Source organism: Solanum verrucosum, unplaced genomic scaffold, assembly GCF_900185275.1.
Source record: "Solanum verrucosum unplaced genomic scaffold, falcon-dt-bn FXZP01000261.1, whole genome shotgun sequence".
In the NCBI taxonomy this organism is placed as follows: domain Eukaryota; kingdom Viridiplantae; phylum Streptophyta; class Magnoliopsida; order Solanales; family Solanaceae; genus Solanum; species Solanum verrucosum.
The window spans coordinates 610,273-635,236 of NW_026019969.1; the positions used below are offsets into that span (position 1 = coordinate 610,273).

A 24,964-nucleotide genomic window follows, 5' to 3' on the forward strand; every position below is an offset into this window, starting at 1 on the left:
CTACATAGTTTTGCAAGATTTTACACATGTTAACCAAAGGAATTATGCTTCCAAAGTAACTTTGGTTTTCTAGTTCAGATGAGGGCTTTGCGCTCTCTCTTACTATATATATATATATATATATATATATATATGGTACAAAATGGGGAAGAGAAGGGAATGCATCGAGGGAGCGAACAGGACTATTACATTTTCCCTTGTCCCTCCTTGAGATAAGCCCTTGCAATTGACCGATGAATAAGAGAACTAAGCTGGCCTAAAATGCACGAGCTAATTAAGCACCATTTCGAAACTATGCGCTTTAATTTTCTTTTAGGTTACACTAGATCCATGGAGTCAATACACTTACCTCAGGAGAATGTATTTCTTATTTTTAATACAAATCATGTCAACTTTATTTTCTCTTGAAAGGGGAAATGGCATTTAGCCTCTTGTAACTTCTGTCTAAATACAAATCTAGTCCACTATCTGAGAGTTTCTCACTCCTAGACACTTAAGACACTTGGATTTACTGTTGACTACGATCTAGAAATCCTCTTGCAGTACAATAGCTGGCTTTGAAATGCCATACCATTAAAATGTAGTGAATCTAAAACACATCATGTCATTATTAAAGTTCTGTACCAAAATAAAAGATGCAGTAAACAAGGTGAAATACTGTAGCATGTAGACAAACTGCTGAGACCTCATAAGCAGTATGCATTGCATAAATAATTATTCTAGTGGTATTCGGAATTCATCAACAGCATTAGAGCCTTTCACGATGTCTTGGCCTTTGGCGGTGCTGGGAGCAACTGCACAAGGAAAATAAGACATCTCAATACACTGGCACTAGAAGTTTTGATGAAAGACTTTCTTGAAGTTAGGTTAATCTAAGGCATAAAAAAATTCTGATAACATGTACCTGATAACATGATATCAAGGAGCTAACAAATCCAAAGGCTCCTGTTACGCGAGGAGTGACTTTCTTAGGTGCCAATTGGAGTAATCCGACAGCAACTACTATATCAATGCCTGCTTTAATCAGGGCTAGAGACCTCTCATTTGACTTCTGAAGCTTAATCCGGTATTGCTCATTCTACAATGCAAAATCCACCAAACATTACTAATATAGAATAATCTTCAAAGCAAAATTCCACAGTGCTACCAAATAACCATAATGCATGATGCTTGGAATTGGCAAACCTTGTATTTGTCGCTATTCTTGAGTTCCTTCTCCAGCTTTTTCATTGATGCAGAAAGTCTTCCAATCTCCCCAATCTGGGGTAACAAACTGTGAGACAATCTATTGGCATAAAAGCAAACACTAGGAGCAATGATCAAGCACTAATTTCACATGCTGAATAGTAAGATGAGAAGTAACCTCCACTAATGTAGTACATATCGAAGAACCCATCCAACAAAAGAGAGAGATCCTGCCAAGTAACTCGGTGCGTTCTTTGTTCTGTGTAAAAAAAACAAGAATTTTAGGACATTTTCCCTTCATTGTCTCATCTCTATAGAAACGGAACGACTACACAATATAAAAGATTTAATACCTTGTAAATGCCTGTCCTTCCAAGCCACACAAATTGATCCAGAAACAAGAAAGTTGATAGCAATGCATTTTTAGACTGAAATCACCAGCACTGTTAGACAGGTAACACGAGAATTAAAAAGAGATCACAAGAAGAGAGAGTCGGTGTTTACCTTCCCCAGCAAGATGAGTGGAAGTGGGGTTCCTGGGGCAGGTGGACTAATAAGCCCATGCAGATCATTGATAAACTGTAGCAGTAAAGGACACGAGACTCAAAATCATAATAGCTAATGGTGAAATAAACGCTATTATATAGTACGTACCACTGTTTGAATAAAGAAAATCCCTTAATATGAATATGCAATATTGCACTGTAACCTAACCTTGAAAAGACGGAATACTTTCCTTGCTAAGCTAGTTGATTTGTCAACATTTTGAGCAGTGCCAGGCTCTCCATTACTCAGGAATTTTGAACCATACTGTATTGCCCTGCATATCTTGTCTCTTGCCTCTGCTTTGTTTAAGTACAAGACTGCAAGGGCAAGTTCTGCTCTGGCTGCATCCAAGGCACTCATTTTACTCTACAAATACTGCAAAATAAGAATTGCACAAGGTTAATATAATAAGGAAACTGGATATGTGATAGGAAGACAAGATACAGCCCTTCATATGCTCTAACCATTTCTCAGAAGCAACCTAATTACTTCTCTCATAGACAACCATTTTATATTTGTTGCAAAGAAACGTAACAAACTACAATGAGCCCCTAGAGTGTGCCCATAATTCTGGGTGTGTAGATTACTCTGAGCAAGTGTATGTCCATTGCTTGTAAGTTCCCCATTCAAAAAGGAATAGACAGAAGTAAAATAAAATCACCAGTTTTTTTTTTTTTTGGAGAAGAGCTACTACTCGAGAAACCGACTTGACACCTTAAATACAGGAGAAACTAATATGATTCAGATAAGAGTTTGAAACCAAGATGTCAAATGACTCTAGATAACCAAAGAAGTAATATCAGTGATGATGATGATAAAGGACACGCATGTCAATTCCTTCATAATAGTCGTATGATAAGAGAGGAAGAAACACATTCTATGAGCTAAGCAAACTAAGGTTCTTCCATTAAACTATCTGGAAGAAGATAACCTTTATAGCAATTTAACAATGAATACCATATACCGTGTCTTTTTGTTTTGGATATCTTGAGGTTAGAATTTCACTCATGCAGTTGAATCATGATTTTAGTGCGTAAACCAGGTTTTCAATACTTAGGGCATAAATAGTTCAGTATGACCACTTTTCCTTTCCCTGGAGATGGAAAGCTTAGCAGAAACAGGAGAGGGTTTATTCTATCTCTCCTGGTCCTTCGAGTTACCTCTTTTTTCATCACAGAAATTATTACTTAAGACACAAAGGAATGCTGAAAAAAAGACAATGGAGGGATCTTTTTTATCAACTCCTGCACATTGCATTTGTTTATAACAATCAGGTTTCATGTTCTTTTGTTTCTATTTAGCAACTATCAGGTTTAAATGGATTCTATCCAAGCTTTTACGGGCTATCTTAAATATATCTTGTTCATAATCCCTCCCTCACGACCCCAGTATTTTGTCTCAGTATCACAAATTTTTTTTGCTAGTTTGGCAAAAGCCATCAACCACATACTCCTCACCCAATTTACCTAAAGTGATACACCCCCAAGTTCCTATTTCCACATCGTGAATCGTTATACATACCAATAGATTAACTCAGGCTACATAAACAGAACAGGATGGCAGAAGAGTAGACTTCCCAACCAGCTCACATATTTTATCATACATTCGACATCACTCCAAGTTCAGCTCAAAGATTCTCAAGAACAAATAAAGAACTGAAAACTCCTAGACTCATAAAATTGTATGAAAAGCATTAAATTGTATGAAAAGAAAAGACACACATCTTTGTCATAGGGACTCGTAAACATCAAGATATATGTATACATCTGAAACGAATCACAGAAAGTTAGTACAACAAATGAAACTACTAATAATTAATTAAAAATTCAATCTTTTTGTAGAAATTAAGCACGACCCAGTAATTAAAGATTCATTAGAATACAAACCAAAAACCCAGAAACTAAAAATCCAACACAGCAATCAGACAAAATATTAAGTTAAAAACCAAGAATTAAGGATCCAATAGAATAAAAAAAAACTATTAAACTGAAACCCCCAGTAATTAAAGATTCAATAGAATCGAACCAGATATAATTAGGATTCGCAACACGTGTAACTTTTCAACAATACATGAATCCCATAAATTGGGACCAAACAAAATCAATTAAAAAGAGATTTGCCGATTGACAGATAAAAAAAAGAAAGAAGAAAGAATCAATTTTAATACCTGTTAGAGATAGGGTTCGTGAATTGAATCAAAAAAAGAGAGAAGAAGATCTACTTTGTAAAGCAAGAAAGTTTATATATATATATATATATGGTAGAGTTGGCTTACGGGGATTCGTGCCACAGCGTTTTGCCTTGAAATTTACACCACCTAAAAAGGAAACAGTTTATGGTAGCGTCTGAGCTGTTTGTTCAATCTTGTAATTTGCTTTCAGTATACGATAGGTGTTGATAAGGCCTTGCTTGGTCCTCGAAAATTACGTTATTAACGTTAAATATACTCAAATTTATACTGTGATGAAAGTAATTAGGATGTATATGAAAACTTACAATTATAAATTATATGTCAATAATTAGACGACATAATATTATTATATGATAGCCTATATAATTAAAAGTCTCTAAACGACTACATTATTATGCTATGAAAATAAAGATTTTCAATTTATACCTCTCCAAATTTTTCAGGAAAGAATAACCAAATATGTAAGATATTTATTTTTTCCTTTCTGGAAAGTAAAAACAATTATGATAACGTTTTAACTTTTCTATAAGGAAAAACTAAAACTCAAATATAAAAAGAAAATCAGGACAAAACTCTAACGGTATTTACTTTCTATACTCAATCAACTCTTATTTATCATATAAAAAAAATATTACTTATATAATAATTGTTGTGTTACCAAGTTGGGTTGGGGTCAATGGTTGAATTGAGATTTTCTCGAGTTGTGAAAATGAAAGAAATAATTGTTTAGTAAATTATCTTCTTAGAAAGATCTTACATCAATACAAATATCAAAATAATTACATATTCAGTAAAATTTCATAAATAGGATTTAGGTAGAATAAAATGGATGCGAATTTTATTAATGATAAATACATGTTGTTATTTCAACTAGCGATATGAGTTGCGTACTGATGCGGTGTACACTGCACAGCAAAGATAAGTTTGTAATTGTGATAGGCTTAGAGCGTCAGCTAAGGTCTGTTTTTCTTCTTGTGGACTCCACTAAAAAATAAAAAAACGCATGATGTAATAATGTGTGTTTTAATAATAGGAAAAAGGAAAACATTAAAAAGAAAGAAACATGTTTATTCCATTAAATATTGCACTCCAAATATACTAGCTAGAATTCAATTATTTAATGCTATATGCATGTTTCATCTATTTATTTTTTATTTCTTATTTCCTTTTCCTCAGAACATAATCAAATTTAAAGAGATATATTGAAGATATGAATTATTAAGCATTTATTGAGAGACATTTGAGATCATTTCCATTTAATGTGATTGACAATGAAATTGTACTAGAAAAACATATATGAATGAATCTGTATATTATGTGTAATAGTAAAGTATTTAATACAATAAATCAAACGTTCCATACAAAATAATGCGAGCATTACTAATTCTCTGGTTCTTTCTCTATGCTGTAAAACATTATGTTAGAAATGTACGAATGATACTTGAGTTCAAATTTAAGATCTTTATTATGGACATGTGAATTTGATTATGATTTTAAGTATCATTTATATAAGACGTTGATCATCTTCAAGGGTTAGCTTGTATGAGTTGATACTGATGGTTACTTAAATGTCAAAGAAAAAGCCAAATTTGTTGTGGGGCTGGCTACTTGCCAACCCCCTTCAATGTGCTGATTCTGATGCACAACAAACTCAATCTTCATGTGACTCACTTTCTGAAGCAACAAAAACCTAGAAGCATGACAGCTATGGCTACATCCCACAAAAATATTACAGCCATTCACTATTTTTGGAAGTCTAAAGATATCATTTCGGAGTTTGGCAGTTGGTCGGAAAGTACCTAGTTCACTGACGGCTATTGGCTTCATGCTTTGGTAATATACTGAAGGATTTTGTAAAGGATAATACAAGTGCACAACCTAAAACTCCATATATCGGAAAAATACATGTACAACCTTTCTATAACAATATTTAACTGTCGGATTATTCTACTCTTTGGAGTGACACAACATAATGCTTTTAAAAAAGGTTTTTAACCAGAAATAAGATAAAAGGAGAAAAAGACCATAGCAGATCTATGACTAGCCCTCGGTCTAAGGGACAGCAGGAGCTTCGATCTCATATAATTTCACATTCGCTTGAAGCTTCTTCACAACTCCCCAGACTTTTTTGGTAGTGGTGCTTCCTTACATACCTCATCTATGAGAGAACCTCAAAGTCATTCACTTAGTACAAGCTTATTTGGAACCAGTTTTTCATGTTATGTTACATTATATTTTCTCTATAACAACATTTTGCTATATAGCAATCAAAAAATATATAGATAAACGATGTTGTTATATAGAGAGAGGTTTGAATGTAGGTTTGCCTCTAAACTTAAACTCCGCTCCTCTCCATTCTAAGAACCAAAATGTGATGCATTTTGTCTTGATTTCAATTTGAAACAGGTTTCCCTGAAACAAGAAGCGAGCAACTCACCTTGGTGGTATCAAAAGACCTGCCAGATGCCAATCTCATAAATGTAAATGACATAGTAGAGTAGTCGGTGAAGGAGCTGATACCGATGAGCTTCTCACCACCAATTCTCAATTGCATGATTTTTTTGTATAAAGATCTCCGAAAACATTCAAGAGATGAACAAAACAAAAGAGAAGTAATAGGATGACAACATAACCATCTTGCTTTTAGTTGATAAGAAATTGATAAATAGAAGTTGAGAGAAGTTATTACTAATGGTCAGGAGGTTTTATTTAAACCCTTGACCTGCATAGAACAACAGGCTTTATACCTACTAAATTCCCCCCCTTGAGCTACATATGATTTTATGATCATAGATTGGATTAAGAGTAAGATTTAATTGTACAAGGAAGGACATTTAACTTTTGGCCTACCTATTTTCTGCTAAACAAGCTTCTCAATTTACCTCTTTCCAAGCGTTCGAGTAGCTTCTTTGCACCTGGAATATCCATCTCGGTAAGCTTCTTCAGATAGCCAATTGCTCCATAGGAAATCATCAGCTTCTTGCATTTCTTGCTCGAGGAAAGCAAGGAAAGGCAAGCAACAGCATATTTCTTAGCAGTATTTTGAGGAGCTGGATCAAGCAGCTGAACCAAATTTGGCACGCTTTTATCGTCTCTCTTGACTTCCCTGCAATTATGCGCAAGGGACATTAGGCTAGCAATCGCTTGAGCAGCGACCTCCTTCACCCCATTTGCTTTCGCCTCCAGCATCTTAATAAGGAGAGGAATGCATCCAGCTTCACCCAAAAGTCTCTTCATCTCAGTTGAGGCGCAAATTCGACACACTGCTGATGCTGCAGCCTGTTGTGCACCAAGAGATCCTGACTTGAGGACATGGACCAACCTTGGAAGGAGACCAAGCGAGATTAAAATGTCTGTTGACACAGACCCAACCAAATTTCTCAAGGCCCCTACAGCTGATTCTTGGGGCAATGGACCATCCAAGTATGCTAACAGGCTTCTGATTCCACCCTCTGACACAACTGATCTTCGGAGATCATCATTTCCAGAAGTTAGATTTTGCAAGCATTCAGCTGCATACTCTTTCGATCCTAACAGTATTCCACAATCTAGGAGATTCATCATAACTTTTATGATACCTTCTTCAGCTAGAGCTTGTCGAACTTCTGGAACAGCAGATATATTTTTCAGGGTACAAGCAGCAGCTGCCTGAGAAACAGAATCACCAGTTTGGCAGATATCGATTAGAGGCCTAATCCCACCATGTCCAACAATAGAACGAGCTGTTTCTCCTGTCATAGACAATCTCTGGAGAGAAATGGTGGCCTTCTCTTTGCTCACAGTTGTACCAGATTCAACAAGACGTATAAGAGGAGGGAGAACACCTTCTGAAACCAGCCAATTCTCACAACTCCCAGATTCTGCAAGCGAGCAAATTACAGTTACTGTCTTCTCCCTCATTCGAGGAGAAGTAGCAGTTAACAATTGGACTAAAGCTGCAATATTGCTTCGACCAAGGACAGCCAAAACATTTTTCTCATCTTCTTTCATGACTTCAAGAAGGTTATCAAGGGCCTTATGTTTAGCCTCCAAGTGTCCAATCTGAAGCCGAGCAAGCAATTCTCGTAAATTTCCATGTACTGCTACCTCAGGTGCCGCAGATGTGCTTGCAACTGATGACGGCAAAGTAACCTCACCAAGCACTCCAGACTTGATTAAGAGCCCACAATCACGCAAGTTCAAATCCAATCTCCCTGACAATGCATCTAAATCACTTTGCATCCGAAGTTTTCCCTCATACTTCTCTTTCATGCACTTCTCTGCCAATTCAACAGCTTCATTTAACGTCTTTGATACCGTCTGCAATTGCTCCTTACAAAGAGCATTCTTTGAGAAGAAAGGATGGCTAGATAAATCAGACAGTCGATTCGGGATCTGTTCCAATTTTGAGATAATCATCCTCCATCTACTGGGGGAATCCTTTAACCTCTCTTGCCTTCTCAAGTGCAACAGGCACAAGTTCTTGTGCACGCGAGAGCCACTCTTCAACCGACAAGTTGCCACTATCATCCACCATCATATGAAGTACAGCTGAAGGAATCAGACTCTTTACCTCGCTGAGAAGAACTGCAATTCAGAAAATAAAGAACCTTAATAATTCTGACACTGAAAAGATTTACAGGAAAATATCCAATCTTTCACATGAACTGATCTAAACATGGATCAAGTTCCTTGACAACAACCCATTTTGAGAGTTTGGTATCAAAGGAGAAGAGAATCCACAAAGAAATGATTTTTAAGGAAGAAAAATGTGTCAGCTAAGCACCAAGATGTCTTTCAGATGGAAAAGTAAACTTCAGACAAAGTGGTGGACTAGTTTCAGAAAAGCATAAAAAATACCATATTTTCTCCTAGAAAAGTTAAAGTTGTGGGAGCAGTTACAATCACAAAACATTAAACTATAGGGAATCAGTAAATAAAAAACTTCATTAAATAAATAGGACAGATAGGGAGGAGGCCAAACATTAGAGGGTTCGAGTATCTTGCATGATCACAGAAATCTGGTTAGCTGAAAATGAAAGCCGACAGACAATTACTAAGCACCTAATAAAGCAGTTCCCACACGAGTTCACTCAAAAGTTTTTTCAAGTAGACAGAAAAATCACCATGGAAAATCTCAAGTAAAACCAAACTTTAAACATTCATTGACAGCTGATGAAAGTGAAATGATGCAACTCTTCTACAAATACACCACAACTAGCCATTAGAAAATGTCGGCTGACGTTTTATACCATTACCAAAATGCCCCACATACAGGTGATGTTATCAGCAGGGTATTTAGGGAAAAGATAGGGGCAAGTTGGTAAAGAAAAATGGAACTTCATAACTTTACCTTTCAGCTACGGAATAGGACATTGATTCTAGATGAATAGTAAAATCTTCAACTACTACATAACATGGAGTAGATCTAAATCTAAATGGCCAAAATTCCAAGAAAGGACAGGTCCACTAGTTCAATTTGTAACTTAATTCCAACTTTATCCCCATATATATATGGATATCCATTGCTGGTATAGTATTGAAAAGGAAGACTCTTTGCTTTGAAAAGAAGATAAGATTTTTTTTAATCTCTAGTTGTACATACATGGTTTTGTAAATGGGGCCAAGCTCCCACTAAAAGAATGTTCACCAAATTTTCTGCAATAAAGAAATTTCATTGCATACCTCTAATTGACTAGTCTATTGGCTATCATCCAAGTCACTCAAAGCTTTATCAGCCACTTAAAGACTTGCATTACTGTTTCTATAAGCAAATATCACAATCAAGAAAATAAATCCCAAAAAAATAATGATCACTCACTAATCATCACCTAGACTTGAAAAATCAAGACCTACCAAAGATTAATAAAAAAAAAAACCCTTTTCCCCTCATTCTCAGCCTGTCTAATCATAAGATCAACAACAACATACCCAGTGTACTCCACAAAGTGTAGTTGAGGGAGGTAGCGCGTACGCAGACCTTACCCGTACCTTGGAGGTAGAGAGGTTGTTTCCGATACACCCCAACTCAAAAAAAAAACAGTTAGAAGCAGCATGGCCCTTTCTAATGTTAAGATCAAGTACAAAAAAGGAAGAAGCTAAAGAACCAACCTTTAAGACTCAGAAACAATCTGTAGCACCCTTTTTCCTCAAATTGGAACCAAAAATAGCTTGATCCTAAATTCCTTCCAAACCCCTCTCAAGCTGAGGTCTTTTTCTCAAAAAGATAGAAACTTTGATCAAAATTTAGCAAGAAATGTAAATCAAGAAACACCCCCAAATCTCAAATGTTGACCATCTTCCAAAAGGAAATTTTGGGTTTTTTTATGAAAGAAAGTGAGAAGAATTTTGAACTGGAAGTAGAAGAAGCTAAATGTAGCTGTTACAACTTACAACAGCACCTAGTTTAAAAATAGGCCACCAATTAAAGTAGTGGAGCCTAAATAAACAAAAGAAGACAGAACACATAGAGAGAAACAACAAATCTTGATTCAAAAATCAAAATCAAAGAAACCCCAAATCTCTCTTCTCTCTCTCTTTAAGAAGAAGAAAATGTCAGATACAGTCCTGTCTTATTGTCACCTAGATTCTTTCCAATAATAATACAGCAAGGCCAAAGAGAGAGCATGCTGAGAAATGAACGGTTGCGATTGAAGGATCAAAACAGTAAATCAGACCGTTGAAATTTGAAAAATGTTATTACAAGAATTATTTTATTTTACCAAGAAGGCTGATGTGTCAGTAAAAGTTGACACGTGTGAATTATGTGGGACCCATGAGAAATATATTTGCTTTTTATGGTGGTGGGTGAACGTGTAGCTGGCACTTTACTGCATAGTGACACTTTTGGATAAAAAAAGTGACACCTTTTATGGAAAATGGAATTTAATTTTGTCATCCAATAATTAGAGAAAAAAAGAAAATCCACCATAAATAGACTCCAATATCTATTTTTGAAGATTTAAAATACAAATAATAATTGAAAATTTCACATTAAATAAGGTTAGAATTTAAACAGTTTGAACTTGAAGTGGCTAATGTTATATATAAATTAAATAATTCAAATATTTGAAATTTTTTATAAAATAAAAGATGTGTAATATAAATATAAACAAACAAATATAAGGAGCTCACCTACCTTTTTAAAATTAAACAGTTTTGATGTGCTTATTTGTACTTGAGGCCAAAAAGAAAACCAAAGTAAGTTTTTCAGTAAACTAAAACATATAAAATGGTCCATCCAAATTCAAATTTATGCAAATTTCAAAATTCCCAATCCTTCCAAATAGAGGACAATACAATTTCTAGATACATCAATTTCAAGAATGTCATGTACCAAAAAAACATACTCTCTCCGTCTATCAATAGTTGTCCACTATACTATTTTGGGATGTCCAATAATACGTCCACTTTATGAAATCAATACATTTACTTCTTATTTTATCCTTATCATCAATTATAGTCATTTTCCTATTATATTTTTCAAGACATTATATTTATTATATTCAAAGAGTGATATAATAAAATTACTTTTCTATTTATAGTTTCTTAAGAGGTGATTAAAATTAGAGTTTAACATTTATGAATTTTAAATTCTAGAATAATAATATTATTTAGGGTGACAAAATCAAACTCAATCCGATCAACCCGTTTAAGTTTGAGCGAGCTATTGACTGGCCCATTTATTAGCTTAACCCATTTCATTCCAACTCATTTCAACCCATTAAAAATTGGATTGATATGTAACCCGAATTGTCTCATGAGAAATCTTGTCAAATATGTTTTAAAAACTTTTTTCCAATTTGATATGTTCAACAATAATAAAGAAAAAAATAACTTTATTAGGTATTAAAATAGTTTAAAAGAACAAATAAAATAATTAAGCTTAGTAAAAATTGAGTTGGGTTGGATTTTGACCCGTTATATAACTGATTGCCTAACCCGTTTCAACCAAGCAAATTTGTGTTGGATTAGGTTTTGACCCAATTATTATCCTAGCCTATTATGACACGCCCAAATCTGACTCAACCCGTAAAAAAGGTAAAACACTTTATTGTACAAGTTTTATAACTAATATAATTAGAAACGAAATTTACAGTGCAAGGTAAGAGTAATTGTAGTGGTAGATAAAATATATATGAAAAGCGGGGTTGAAATGATTTAGACATGTAAAGAGAAGGAGCATAGATGTCCCAATGAAGAGGGGTGAGGTTAATAGTGATAGGTCTAATGAGAGGCAAATGTAGACGAAGAAGAATTAGAGAAAAGCGATTCGACATGACATGACATATCGTCAACTTTCTAAGGACATGATCCTGGATTGGATAAAAGCATGAAAATTAAGGATCAAGGTAAATTGTACAGGGGTTAATAGATAGTTGTGTGATTTTTTTCTTTCTTGTGGGAGAGCATAGTTCTAGCTTAGAGCACCTTATTTGCTCACTTGTATACTTATTAGTATCATTATTATTATTCTATTATTCTTCAAGTTTAATTTCATCACTAATGTTGTTTCTTTTTGTTGTAATATTCTAGTTAGGAAACTTACAATTTTTTACTTTGTGGAAGTGGATCGTAGCAATCATAACTCACTGATCGTCGGAAGTCCCAGCTCCATAACCTTAACCCTAGCCGTTTTCTATACGATTTAGAGTATGTCTTCCAATGCTCATAATGATGTTTATATAGACGATATTAGGGCGTAACGTTAAATTCACTAATGGGCCGTCTCAGTTTGCTAGCATTCGTTATGAGTGTATAAGGCCCAAAAGATATTTTACTAACACTTTTACTTGGGTATCTTTATTATTTTCTATGCCACAACTTTTCTTTTTTTACCGTATCGCCATAACTTTTACTCTTGTTTTTATTATATCTGTTTTTAAAAATACCTTTTTGAGTTGAGGGTTTATTGGGATTCACCTCGATCTCTATCTCGCATAAGGTTAAAGTAAGATCTGGATACACCTTACCCTTACTTCAGACTTCACTTGCTGGATCATGTTGGATATATTGTTGTTGTTATAACTAGTAGGTTAGACTGTGAGAGTATATGACAAAAAATTGACACATCAAAGGATGTTTGACCATGAAAAATTTTCACTAGTAGGTGAGAGTGATATGATGGTGATAATCACCCCTTTGGCCATGAAAATTTATCACTATTATTCAATATATTATTTCATTTTATTCCAAAAACAGCTTTGACCATGAAAATTTCAAGTACAAATTCGAAAAATACCCAAAATCTTGTTATTACTTTCACTTTTTCATTTGTTAATATATTTTGTTTTTTAAAAAAATCTACATTTTTTATTTTCATAAAATTACCTCAATTAAATTATATTCCACATTCAAATATTATTTTAAAGAAAATCCATTTAAATTCTAAATTAACTGCAAAAATTATAGACAAACACAACTCCGATTTTGAGAATTTCAAATAATTAAAGTGATTTTTTAAAAAAAAATTCATTGGCCAATTATAAACAAAATCTACTTTATATATATATATATATATATATACTTTTTTACAATAAAACATGACCAAATGTTAAATATTTTCCCTCCCTCTTCTTAGATCTTAATTGTAGATCTTATTCAACTACAAAAACATGTGCAATAATAATTTGAAAAAAGAGAGAGGATAATTTGTTTTATTACTATATCTGTCTAATCTGTTTATGAGGAAGTTCAAATTTTGAAAAGAGAAGTAATGATGGATACAAAGTTACTCAATCATTAAATTATAAACCAAATCATGTGCTACAAAAATATAGGCAACCATGAACTTACATGATTAGTGGAATACTTAAAAAGATATTAGTCACTTGAAATCTCAAACCCCCACCCCACATGGTCAACTGTATGACTTTTGATCAATTTCTTCAGCACTCATTTTCTTATCTGACATGACCATGCACTATACATATTCAAATTTTTCCAATCAGTTTTTCAAATATAAAAAATTATTACATGAAAATCAAACTAATCTAAAGTTTAATGAGGCATCAAGCTTTTGGCTTAGCCAACACAACTGTTCCAAAATGAGGACACTAAAATTAAATTTGTGATTTAATCATCTTATAAATATTTGATGTCCGCGGGCTTAATGTACTTTTGCTATGTTTTTAGTCAAAAATAAAAAAATTTATAATCTTTTTGTGAAATTTGTAGTGTTCTTTTTAGTTTATATTTGAGTTGATGAAAGAGATTTCCAACTGGTAATATGTAGTTGAATTTGATATTTGAACTTTAAAGACTATTGACAAAGTCAACGCAAAATAAAAGTGAATTTCTAATTTTTTTTTTTTAAAAGAGTATTTATTCCATTTTTAGTTATACTACATTTAAAAAATATTACATGTGTCATCTAATTATTGGTCCATTTAATATATTAGAAGCGTGTTTCACTCACTTGGCCAAGTTCAAATATCTATCTGGTCACTAATAAGTTTGCGAATCTATCTTACAATATACTGTGTTTAAGTAACTATCCAGATATTAAGCCTTTTTTTTACTAACGATAACTTCAAGTACATATTATTTTTTTGGTTCCAATTCATCTAACACACTTTTTTTTAGACAGTTCAAAAAAATAATATTTATTTATATTTAGTACTAATAATTTAACTTTAAATGACTATTTTACTTTTAATGAAATGACTTGTAGTCACACAAATATCTATAACTTATTTTAGACCATAAATTTCAAAAGTCGTTTTTTTTTTAAATAAAAAAATATTCATTTTTAGTCAAACTTCATCATATAAATTGAGCGGAAAAATATTTTATTTATTTTTCGATTTGTAGCACCTACCGTAAGCCTGGAGAATTCAAATTGAAAGGTACAGATTGGGAAAGCGTAGATGGAGCGTGCGGGAATTTGTCTTGACGTAACCTCGACGGAACGCTGTCTCTTGTCGGTCACATTATTCAATGCTAACGCTACAAACTACAAACAACACTCTCCTACACACCAACATGGGTTGTGGTGCACGGGTAAGAGTGTTTCTCCCTTAACCAGAGGTCTCTGATTCGCGCCATGAATATGGAGAAAATCTTGTTGGGAGCGCTACCCTCAAATGGACCCTGCAGTGCGTATTCGAATTTAGTCGGGGCTCCAATGTGAGCTCCGGATGAGAAACCAAAAAAATAAAATAAAAATCTCCTACACTATCAAATTGCCCAAAAAAATATTTTATAAATAAACGTCTTTTAAATTTGTGCATTTTAAACTAAGGTAAATTATATGCAATAGATAAAGATGACCTAATAGTGTAACATTTGCTGTCGTTTTATTTGAATTTGGATTCAACAATCAATAAATATTGAAACCACTACATTAAATCACAAACCAACAAAATCACATTACATGCATATTCAAATTGGTCAAATCGTACCACCATATTCTAGTCCATTTTATTTATTAGTGCGTACATGAATTTGTACGGCAGCAATGAATTAACGCAATTCATCGTACAGTTGATCCACTCTAATTCATTAGTGCCTCCACTTTATTCTTCTACAGGTAGTTTTGATAGGTGGGATATCTTGGAATTAAGATTATACTCTATTTGGTTGAGATTATAATTTAGCTTATACCTTCAATCAAATAGGGTATAAAATTTAATCTCGAGCTTATTCTTAGATATGCCATCCAACTTGGGATTATTCGATCCCACGTAGGATAAATTAGTCCCAGGATTATAATTCTGAAATAACTTTATCTGCAAAAATGACCCCCAAGGACTGTAAAGCAACTGTAACTTCCTCCACCATTCAATGTGAGACTCTTTATGTGCGCAGGATCACTAAACATGGGCAACGACATTCACAATCAGCACATGGCCTAAAGAGCAGAAAAAATAGAATCAAGGAGTTTTTAACAACATTCTCCTTTTAAGCTAATGTAACAATGAGTATTATTTTAAATACTAGTGCACACAACATACTCACCAATGGAAATGAACATCAAACTAAAGTACAAAATGGTACAACATAGTAAAAATCTGCAGGTTGACTACCCAAGGTTAAAGCTAAAAACTCCAGACGACGATGAGACCTACAGACAGCATAAACAACTGATACTTCTTTCTGGAACTGGAAGGTGTTTTTTTTCTTATGAAATCTTTGGTTGGAAGTTTTCTTCTCAAGATCGAGACCTCTCACGTGGCGGTGGTGAACGACTGCATTGGTAAAGATCATAACAACATTAGTATATATGAAAAGTGTGGACATGGATACAGCTTGAATAAACCCACCCCAGGGTGGGGGTCAGACATAAGGATAAAAACCAAAAAAAAAAAAAAGATTGTGAAGGGACCTGTGATATCTCTCATTGACAGGACTTTCGGCTCGACCATACTCAGGACTTCTCCTGGTCTGAGGCCTCGAGTTTAGAGGTGCTCCACGCCCATAGTCAGGACTACCCCTATCCCTTCTATATGGGCTAGGCGAACGCCGACGGTCATAACCTCTTCTGTCAGGCGACATGTCACGACCTCTTCTGTCAGGACTGCGATCATTTCTCCTGTCATCATCATCTCGAATTGCAAATTCCACAGAAATAACTCGATCCATGAACTTGCTGCCAAATTTAATAAAAAATCTCAAATGAGTAGAAGTAAGAGTATACAATTTGAGTCATTTGAAAGGAATTATAATGTAGAATTGCAGCAGCCACGAAAAAGAGAAATGCAGTAATGGCAATTTTTTTGTGTTAACCAAGGGTGTTGCCCAATATTACATGAAGTGGGAGAGCACGAGAGATCAGAATTTAAATCTTCAATAAGACAAAACTTAAGTGATTTTTCACGTTTGTCTGAGACTTGGATAAAGTTACCTGGTACTAGTATTGATGGGGAAATCCAGGTACCCGATGAACAAAAAAAAAGTGGGAAGAAAGAGGGCAATGAGGTTGTCTACTGATTCTCAATTATATCTACCTAGATAGAAAAGGAACACCTACAATTAATCTCCAGAAATAAGTAAGACCATAGCAATGAACTGCTGAAGGAAAAATGACCCTTCAACGTTTTGTGCCTACAGTCTATACTCAAGTCATTTCCCCGACTATTTCAGAGAGGTTAATCATCTTTTATAAGGTGAAATGGAGCACTCACTTAGCAAGAGTAATCAAATATTCCAGTAACAATGATAGGTATGAATTACAAGCAAGGAAAGTACAATACTCATCAAAGAATCTTCTAACTGCTAACCTCATGTTTGTTGCTTCTAATGCTCTGCTAGCATCATCCACTGACTCATACTGAACAAACGCGAAATTCTTTCTAATTCGAACATTTGATATTCTACCATATGGTTCAAAATACTTCTCTATGTCCCTTGTCTGAGTATGAACTGGATCAAAGTTGATGACAAATAAAGTCTTTGAAGGTCTAGTATTCGCAGCAGGTTTTCTGGAAATTTCAGGCCTCCTACTACCACGATCCTGCTATAACATCAACTTAGTCAGTTCAGTTCTGCATATAAGTTATAACACAAAAAAAGTGCGGAATTTCCACACCAAACTGATGCTGTAAATATTATCGGTCATGGTGCTGCAACTCACGATTCAACAACATCATACCTTAGTCCATTCTACACGAAGCCTGCGTCCCTTTTTACCAAACTCTATCCTGTCAAGTCTTCTAATTGCATCATCAGCATCTCGCTCGTCCTCCATATAAACGAAAGCAAATCCTACAAAACCGAAGTGCCATGAAATCAAACCAAAAAAATTCAGTTAAATTTTTCATACATAAAGGTCAGTTCAGATGCCTCCTGCAAATAAATATCAGCACACTACAGAATGCAACTAGATCAAACTTACCACCCAAAACCCCCCACGAATGAGGGGGGAAGGGGGGAAGGGGAAAGAAAAATCTGTATGAAGGAACTCAACAGCTGCCACTGGATCCGAGATGGTCATGCTATCTATGTTGAAACATGTCGGATATTGAGGACTGAGCAAAGGTCATGAGGAATGCAAAGGCAATGGTCTCAGTAAATTGTACGATGGTAGAACCATGGCAGATCATATTGGTTCTTTTAGATAAACATAAGAGTATGTATCTTGGGCACAAGCCAAAAAAAGAAAGGCGGAGAATCCTTCATCCAGGAAGATCTAGGAATTTCCCAAGTATCCTGCGCCAAAGAAATTATTGAGATTGGGAGTTCAACTACACAAGAACTTGCTGTTTCTCCGGATAAAACAATTTGGAGAGAACATTTCGAACAATCAGAAAGAAAATAACATCTAACTTTTATGAGGATACAATTCAATAAACATAAAGCCATCCATCAGAACAAATACCAAAAACTTGAATTTCCATGGGAAAACAACATACACGTATATGGATAAACTATTAAAACAGAACACATTCATTTTAAATTTTCCAAGAACTTCTCCACATAATTGTGGTCTAGTCCTTCAACAAACATAATAGGTATGCTGGAAACAAATGTAAACACACAGTTTACCTTGACCCTTTAGGCTTCTATTTCTAAGAGATTGCTTCCTTTCAAAAAATAACCAGAAAACAACTTAAGGTCAAGAAAAGGTAGTATACCAGATTTCATATCCACCCTATCAACCTTCCCATATCTTCTGAAAAGCCGCTCAACATCTGACTGGCGAGCGTCAAATTCCAGATTGCCACAAAATATGGCCCTCATGTTGTGTACTTTTCCCCCTTCAGTGAAAGAGACAGCGTAAGATAACCATTCATGGCAAGAGATATATGGATAGCCAAACATAATTCCTTTAACATGAAAATTTCGAGACAAGATTGTGAAAAGAAGATAGAGATCTTTTATTTTTTTAACATTTCAGCAATTTGTGACATTTTACGTGTTGTCTTTCCTTATCCCTTTCTAGAGATGAACGCAACAAGGTCATGCATTCACCAATTCAACATAGGTCAACTCAATAAAGCTAATATGACTACATGTCAGTCTTAAGTATTGCATACAGACTAGATCATTCTTCAAACTATCAAGATATCAAACACTACCACCTTCAAGTTATTGTCATTATATTTAATCAGTGTGACTGATGCTGTTATTGAATTCACATTTTCACAAAGGAATTTAACCAAAACTCAAGGCACTAAATTCTACTATAATTTTCAGAATATCTCACATCTTCTTTCTTGCCTCTGTCTTTAAATTGTTTCTTGTTCCAGAAATTATATTGCATTTAGTTTCCCTAAAACAAAGTTTGTTTCTAAGAACAAACACAATTGCTTTCAGTTTTTTAATGACAATGGTGTCCAGGCCTGCTTGAGCTCACCTTGACTATTCTTATTATCTCTTGAGCGCACCTACTATGTCCCACAAGTACAAGGCTTAGGCAAACTAGAAGAAATCACCTAGTGTCAGTCCTTAATATCTCTTGATCAGGTATTTAAAAATTCAACTTGCTAAAACATCTATTGAGCAAGAAGAATATAGCTAATTCCAATATATGAACTCTTTGAAAAAATAATTTACGTTTAGATACTTCGGGAAAATGTGGTTCATTTAGAATGTTCTCTACTTTAACTTCTTTTGAACTTGAGAACTCGGCCAAAATTGTTAATTAGATTTTCTAAATAGTTGATGGGATGATGGTAAAGAGAAAATGTGTACCATAGGAAAAATAAACTACTTATAAAGACTACCAGCGAAAATGATTTGATGTCTTTCTTGAATATTGACAACCATTCATATCAACACCTAAAACAAATATTTTTAACTATATTGGGTTATAGAATCCAAATCAGGTCAAAAGGATCTTTTTTCCTCTTTATTTTCAGAATGGGCTGAAATAAACTGTTTATCCATAATTCCTCAGCACAAAATTCAACACTTTCTACAAGAAGATACTTGAAATCCTCACAGCTTCTCTTTTTCAATCTATGCACCCACAATAGAGTTCCCAAATTTTCAAACTTCTCTCTTCTTCTTTTTCTTATTCTGTAGTTGCTTGCTCTATCTAATTTAGCTTAGTCTTTTTATGTATTCTTTTAGTATCCAAAAAAGAGCTTTTTTACTTTAGTTCAAAAAAGATCAGTTTCCAGAAAATATCAATTCGTCATTTTTTTTCCTCATGAAAGTAGCAAGCTATTACTCCTCTTCAAACTGATAAATGTTTAACAAAAACGGAAAAATCACCAAACATATTTAACAGTTAACAGTCATTCAAAAAAATGCAATGTATAAATTCATAGACAGTGTAAAATGTAACGGATCTTTTGATTTTCATGAACAGAAAAAGGAAGTTTACCTGAAAATGCAACCTTTGCTTGTCAATTTTGGGCAAAATAATAAATAATAATAATAATCTAAAGATCGATAAAAACAAGGAGAAACTAATAAGCAAAAAGCTCAAACTAAATTCCTCTTGCAGAATTCCAGTATATAGAGAAGATAGATTCGAAAAATCGTACCTCCGAAGGTTTTTTTCACAGCCAAATCGATGAAACCCAGAAGATGACGACAAGATATTAGATCAATTTGGGAGGACAGACGCAAAAGTGACGCCGTTTGAACCTTGAACTATTGCTTTCTCTTTTTTTTTTCTGGGGAGCGGGGGGGGGGGGGGGGGGGGTGGTCCATCATGGGCCATTTTGATTTGATTTTTAAGGCACTTATTTAAAAGGTAGCTAAATTTTGCAAAGTATTTAAATCTTAAGCACTAGTAATATAAATTAAATTAAATACGAACAGTTGTCTTCCATCTTAATTCTTAATCTTATTCTTATCTTTCTTCTTTGTTTTTCCTGGTTCTTCTTATTGTTATTGGTCTTCAAAATTACCAATACATAGCACTAAGTGTGGAATAATGGTAACTCGAAGGAGGAAAACGTTCAAATTAGATTTTCATTAGATAACATGTATCATACATTTATTGATTTGATGTAAACACTCGATATATACAGATAAATTTTTCAAAGACTTGAACATTGTGTTTGATTAGAAGAAGGTTGAACATTTAATTAGTGTGATTCTGACAAACTAAATGCTCTTAAGGAATTGTATATATCACTATCCAACCTTCCAAAGTTCATGAAAAGAGCCAAATACAATATTTTTAACTCTACTATCTAAGTCATTTTCCTTAATTAATATATTATATAAGAATTAAGGGCCTGCACTTTGAGCATTAATTTGTTGATTTATTTATATCGTGATTAATAATACATGTTTAATATTTATCTCTACTAAAATTTAGAAATGTTACAAAGGCCGCCATTCCATTTGCAATATGCCAACATCAAAATCGATTTAATTAGTGTTCAAGTGCAAATCAGATCACAGTTCCGTTATGATAAAGAAATGTATGTTAATTAGAGATCTCAAATTTGAATTTTGTGTATGAAATCGTCTTTGATAGGAATCACTTTACTTCCGAAGTAAGACTTTTAAACATTATTGATCTTTTTGGAACATACATGTGTAATTCTTATTCATTGGATTCCATTTTTCTAATTTCTTCCTTTATTAATATACAAGTTTTCAACGACTACGTTCACACAGAGATAACAATAAAAACTATTAATGTATTTTTTTTTGGCTTTCTTGCCCTTAGGAAAGGAATCCTAGCTAGGATCTCTTAAAAATCCAACTTTGGATTAATCTTAAGAAACATAAAAATAAAAATTACAAATTAAAATGGTACATAATTTTGAGCACGTAATGGAGATTCACTAAAAGTAGGAGGAACCATAACAGAAGAAGAAACCTTAAACCTTTTGCTTCTTGATGATCCTTCAGTAGTACTGCTACTCATAATATCTGGACTACTAATCCACCCTGCCATTAATGGATCTGATCCAACAAAATACTGATCACTTCCATCTGATCCATAATTATCAGAATCCAGCCCAAGTTGCCTAAAAGCAGCCCATTCACTACTACAATCAGATACACTTGATGAATTTTCCCAAGACGAATCATTATTATTATTGTTGTTGTTATTGTTATCAGTTACGTCTTGTGGAAGTACTCTAATACTTGGTTGCACAACTTTATTCATGTCCACATGACGATGATGATTTTGGTATTGTTGATCATAATTATTCTTGAAGTGGAAAATCCTAGCAAATGTGAAATGGTCACTTACTCTAGTAATACTCTTGGACGACTTATTTTCTGAATTCCTAGCCATGATGCTTTGTAAATTCTTACTTAATTTCGCTTTTATAGAAGAAAAGCTAAGACCATGTTTAGTATCATGTGAACTATTCAATTGATCCATATCGGAATTTGGAGCAGTAGAAGCGAAGTTGGTTCGTGCATTTTCGCCTCGTAGGGCACGGGCAGCTTCATCGTAGGCATGAGCAGCTTCTTCAGCAGTATCGTATGTTCCTAGCCATAATCTCACACGTTGAGACGAGTCCTTTATCTCAGCAACCCATCTACCAGAGGGTCTTTGTCTTACACCTACAAATTTTCTTGTTATTGATGATTTTTTTGGTTGTGTTGATGATGATTTGATGGTGTTGGTGTTGGTTGTGATGGTGGTTTTCATGTTTTCTAAATATGTAGCCATTAATTAAGGGGAAAGTTACAAAATAGTACTACTATAGTTGTTTGACAAGAGAAGAAAGTATTGTACTATAAGGACTAGTGTTGCCAATCTTGCACTATAAATAAGGGCGCTTTAAAGAACTATTGAGCCGTTGTGGCTGAGCAGGTGTGGTTATGGTGTCAGAGTCAGAGTTTTTTATTAAGGGAATTCAAAATACAAAGAAATATAATGGTCAATTAATAAGTGAAACACGATGAAGGTTTAAATCTGAATAGAGATAAAAGAACTTAGATAATTTATTTTCATCTGCCTAAGTTTTGATAGACAAAATTATCATGTATTAGTATTGGTATGAAGTAGCAAGCGATCCGAAGTGCTTAATCCTATTTAATATTTAAAAGAGGTCAATTGAGGGGCCGAAGGCTAAAGCATATACCCCGTCTCTCAATTATTCGTTTGTTGTTTTGCTATTAGTTTTAGTGATCAATCTTTTGCATAATACATGTATTATACTTAGAAGAATGAATAAGTGTCTTGGCTTGACTTGCAAAGACGTAACTATTAAAAACTCTTAGAAGCATATTAAACTCATAAATAAATACATTAATCATCCATGTAGAAACAAGGGTCATGAATTGATAAGTATAAACACCACTTGACGTGCAATATAATTGGGTTAATTGCCTGAACTAAATAAACTATTTAGTTAATTAACCTTAAGAGGCAAGGATGTAGGGCAAACTAGGGGAATAATGGAAATGGTAATGATGCAACTTGCTTCTCATTTAATTTGCACTGAAATATTATAATTACACATAGTACTTAAAACACTTACCTTTATGTTGTCTTCTTTCTATAGTGTTTCTTTATTTAGTAACACCTGATCTTGTTTGAATTTATAGCATTGCGAAAATATTAGGTGGGTGAATCTTTAGATCTCCACACATACACACATATATATAAATAGAAGATAAACTAATTAAAGGCAGTCATTGCCTCCTAAGTGGATCATTTTGGAATGCAATTCATGTGCAAATATTTGGTGGGGTTCAGGACAGAGTTAAAAAGTTACCTATCAGTTCCATTGAACCTAGTAGACTTAGTCTAAGCCTTATGTTTGAGTTAAAATTAAAATTATGATCCAGTTACTAAATATAGTTATTTTAAAATTTTGAATCTCCATAAAGTTTAAATTCTTACTCAGTGTCTCTGATCAGGATAAATACATTTTTTTTATCAACATAAAAGAAGACAAATTAGTGAAGGGATTTTGAATGGAGAAAACGTTTTTGGAACGTTGGATTGGTAGCACCAATTATATTGATTAGTGAAGGGCCCTCCAAAGTCCTCATCTTTCTGTCTTTTTTCTTTTGTCCTTTTTTCCTCCTTTATCAGAATTCCTATTCCTTCATGGATTAATCAAGTATTAATACTATAAATTTGGGTTATGAATTAAGTTACATTAATTATATAGTAGATGTATATTTGGGGTTTTAGTGACTAATGATTTTTGTCTCATTCGGCCATTGATTCCTTCAATTTCATATCAGTACTCCACATATTCAAGAAGACTATGAAGATTATTTATGAGGCCATCCATCTAAGTGGTGGAGGAATTAACGGGAGTATTATTCCACGTTAACTTAGTCTTTGCTGGTATCTATGCTCTCTAATTTAGTCTATGTATAAATAGATACTTGAACTTGCATAAAGTTGAACAAGTAAATACATACGTTATATATGACATAATACAAATCAGCTCGAATGCATCTCATGCAAATTGTCACGTAGGATGTATTTGTATACTTATTCAATTTTATACAAATTTAAGTGTCTACTTGTGCACATCCAAAGTTAAAGGACATAAATGTCTATTAAAATCAAATTAAAGTGCACTAATAATACCGATTCAATTTTATTACTCTCTACGTTCTAATTAATTTACATAAAAATGTTTGAATGAACACATGCTTAAGAATAAAAGAAAAACTTTTAATTAATGTAAAACAAATCATACATATTTATATAATAACTATAAATTATCTCAATATAATAGAATGAATAGTTTAAAATTAAATTATAAATTGAGACAGAGAGGGTGTTATTTTGGTTAAACATAGTATGTGTAAAAAAATGTCTGTAAATCAGTGTTTGGTAGCACATACTAGTCTTCCTAGATAATATCAGAAGCTTATAATAAGACTTAATTAGCCGCTCCGAGAGAACATTTGAATGTACTTAGCAACATTTTAAATTCACTTACAACCTAAAATGTCTCTATCATCTAACATCATTAGTTCCTCAATCATTGTAATTGGGATCTAGTGCATAAGGTTTGCCATAACCAAAGCTTAAAATCAACTTGCTTTTGTTGGCTATTCCACTATTAAATTAAATTACTAATATATTATGTGTGGAGACCACCACCACTTAAGCTGCTATTAGATGAAAAGGCAAACATTGGACTAATTATTTGAAGAGTTGAACTTATCAATTATCAATGATCCGTTTGCATTATTGTTTTTCTTTTCTTCTCTTGATCACAA

General features: G+C 33.7%; 5 protein-coding genes across 8 annotated transcripts in view; 1 reads left to right on the top strand and 4 right to left on the bottom strand.

The window, feature by feature from the left end:
* The window catches only part of LOC125816451 (uncharacterized), a 78,097-nt gene that overhangs the window by 13,201 nt on the left and 39,932 nt on the right, over positions 1-24,964 (top strand). The gene's annotated exons all lie outside the window — the stretch shown is intronic.
* LOC125816457 (peroxisomal membrane protein 11C) lies at positions 605-4,149 on the bottom strand. The gene is made up of 8 exons (XM_049496068.1): positions 4,007-4,149; positions 1,900-2,106; positions 1,690-1,764; positions 1,539-1,613; positions 1,364-1,444; positions 1,186-1,260; positions 905-1,078; positions 605-794 (listed from the first exon to the last, which is right to left on the bottom strand). The coding sequence occupies exons 2-8, from the start codon at positions 2,089-2,091 to the stop codon at positions 759-761; spliced, it is 708 nt and encodes a 235-aa protein (XP_049352025.1). The 5' UTR covers positions 2,092-2,106; positions 4,007-4,149; the 3' UTR covers positions 605-758.
* On the bottom strand, positions 6,544-10,450 carry LOC125816450 (protein CELLULOSE SYNTHASE INTERACTIVE 3). Its single transcript, XM_049496057.1, is given in 3 exon segments — positions 6,544-8,335; positions 8,337-8,488; positions 10,013-10,450. Coding segments are annotated over 2 exon segments (1,668 nt in total). The 5' UTR covers positions 8,442-8,488; positions 10,013-10,450; the 3' UTR covers positions 6,544-6,772.
* On the bottom strand, positions 15,770-20,432 carry LOC125816456 (serine/arginine-rich splicing factor RS41-like). Of its 4 annotated transcripts, none has more exons than XM_049496064.1 (6): positions 20,335-20,432; positions 18,475-18,597; positions 17,493-17,605; positions 17,122-17,357; positions 16,227-16,490; positions 15,770-16,089 (listed from the first exon to the last, which is right to left on the bottom strand). In XM_049496064.1, exons 2-6 carry the CDS (start codon positions 18,578-18,580, stop codon positions 16,053-16,055), a joined length of 756 nt encoding a protein of 251 aa, XP_049352021.1. In that variant the 5' UTR covers positions 18,581-18,597; positions 20,335-20,432; the 3' UTR covers positions 15,770-16,052. The 4 variants fall into 4 exon arrangements, with proteins under 4 accessions (XP_049352021.1, XP_049352022.1, XP_049352023.1 ...); XM_049496065.1 differs by having other exon boundaries at positions 17,122-17,354; positions 20,335-20,431; XM_049496066.1 differs by lacking the exons at positions 18,475-18,597; positions 20,335-20,432 and adding an exon at positions 17,736-18,065.
* On the bottom strand, positions 21,555-22,439 carry LOC125816224 (ethylene-responsive transcription factor ERF010-like). The gene has a single exon (XM_049495806.1). The coding sequence runs from the start codon at positions 22,437-22,439 to the stop codon at positions 21,555-21,557; it is 885 nt and encodes a 294-aa protein (XP_049351763.1).

Coding starts and splice junctions, on each gene's coding strand:
- LOC125816457 (XM_049496068.1), bottom strand. CDS start 2,091: ATGAGTGCCTTGGATGCAGCCAGAGCAGAACTTGCCCTTGCAGTCTTG. Junction 1,614..1,689: donor CACTCATCTTGCTGGGGAAG/GTAAACACCGAC, acceptor TGGTGATTTCAG/TCTAAAAATGCATTGCTATC. Junction 1,445..1,538: donor GAAGGACAGGCATTTACAAG/GTATTAAATCTT, acceptor TTTTTTACACAG/AACAAAGAACGCACCGAGTT.
- LOC125816456 (XM_049496064.1), bottom strand. CDS start 18,580: ATGAGGGCCATATTTTGTGGCAATCTGGAATTTGACGCTCGCCAGTCA. Junction 17,606..18,474: donor TAGGGTGGATATGAAATCTG/GTATACTACCTT, acceptor TCGGTTTTGTAG/GATTTGCTTTCGTTTATATG. Junction 16,090..16,226: donor GTCAATGAGAGATATCACAG/GTCCCTTCACAA, acceptor TTACCAATGCAG/TCGTTCACCACCGCCACGTG.
- LOC125816224 (XM_049495806.1), bottom strand. CDS start 22,439: ATGGCTACATATTTAGAAAACATGAAAACCACCATCACAACCAACACC.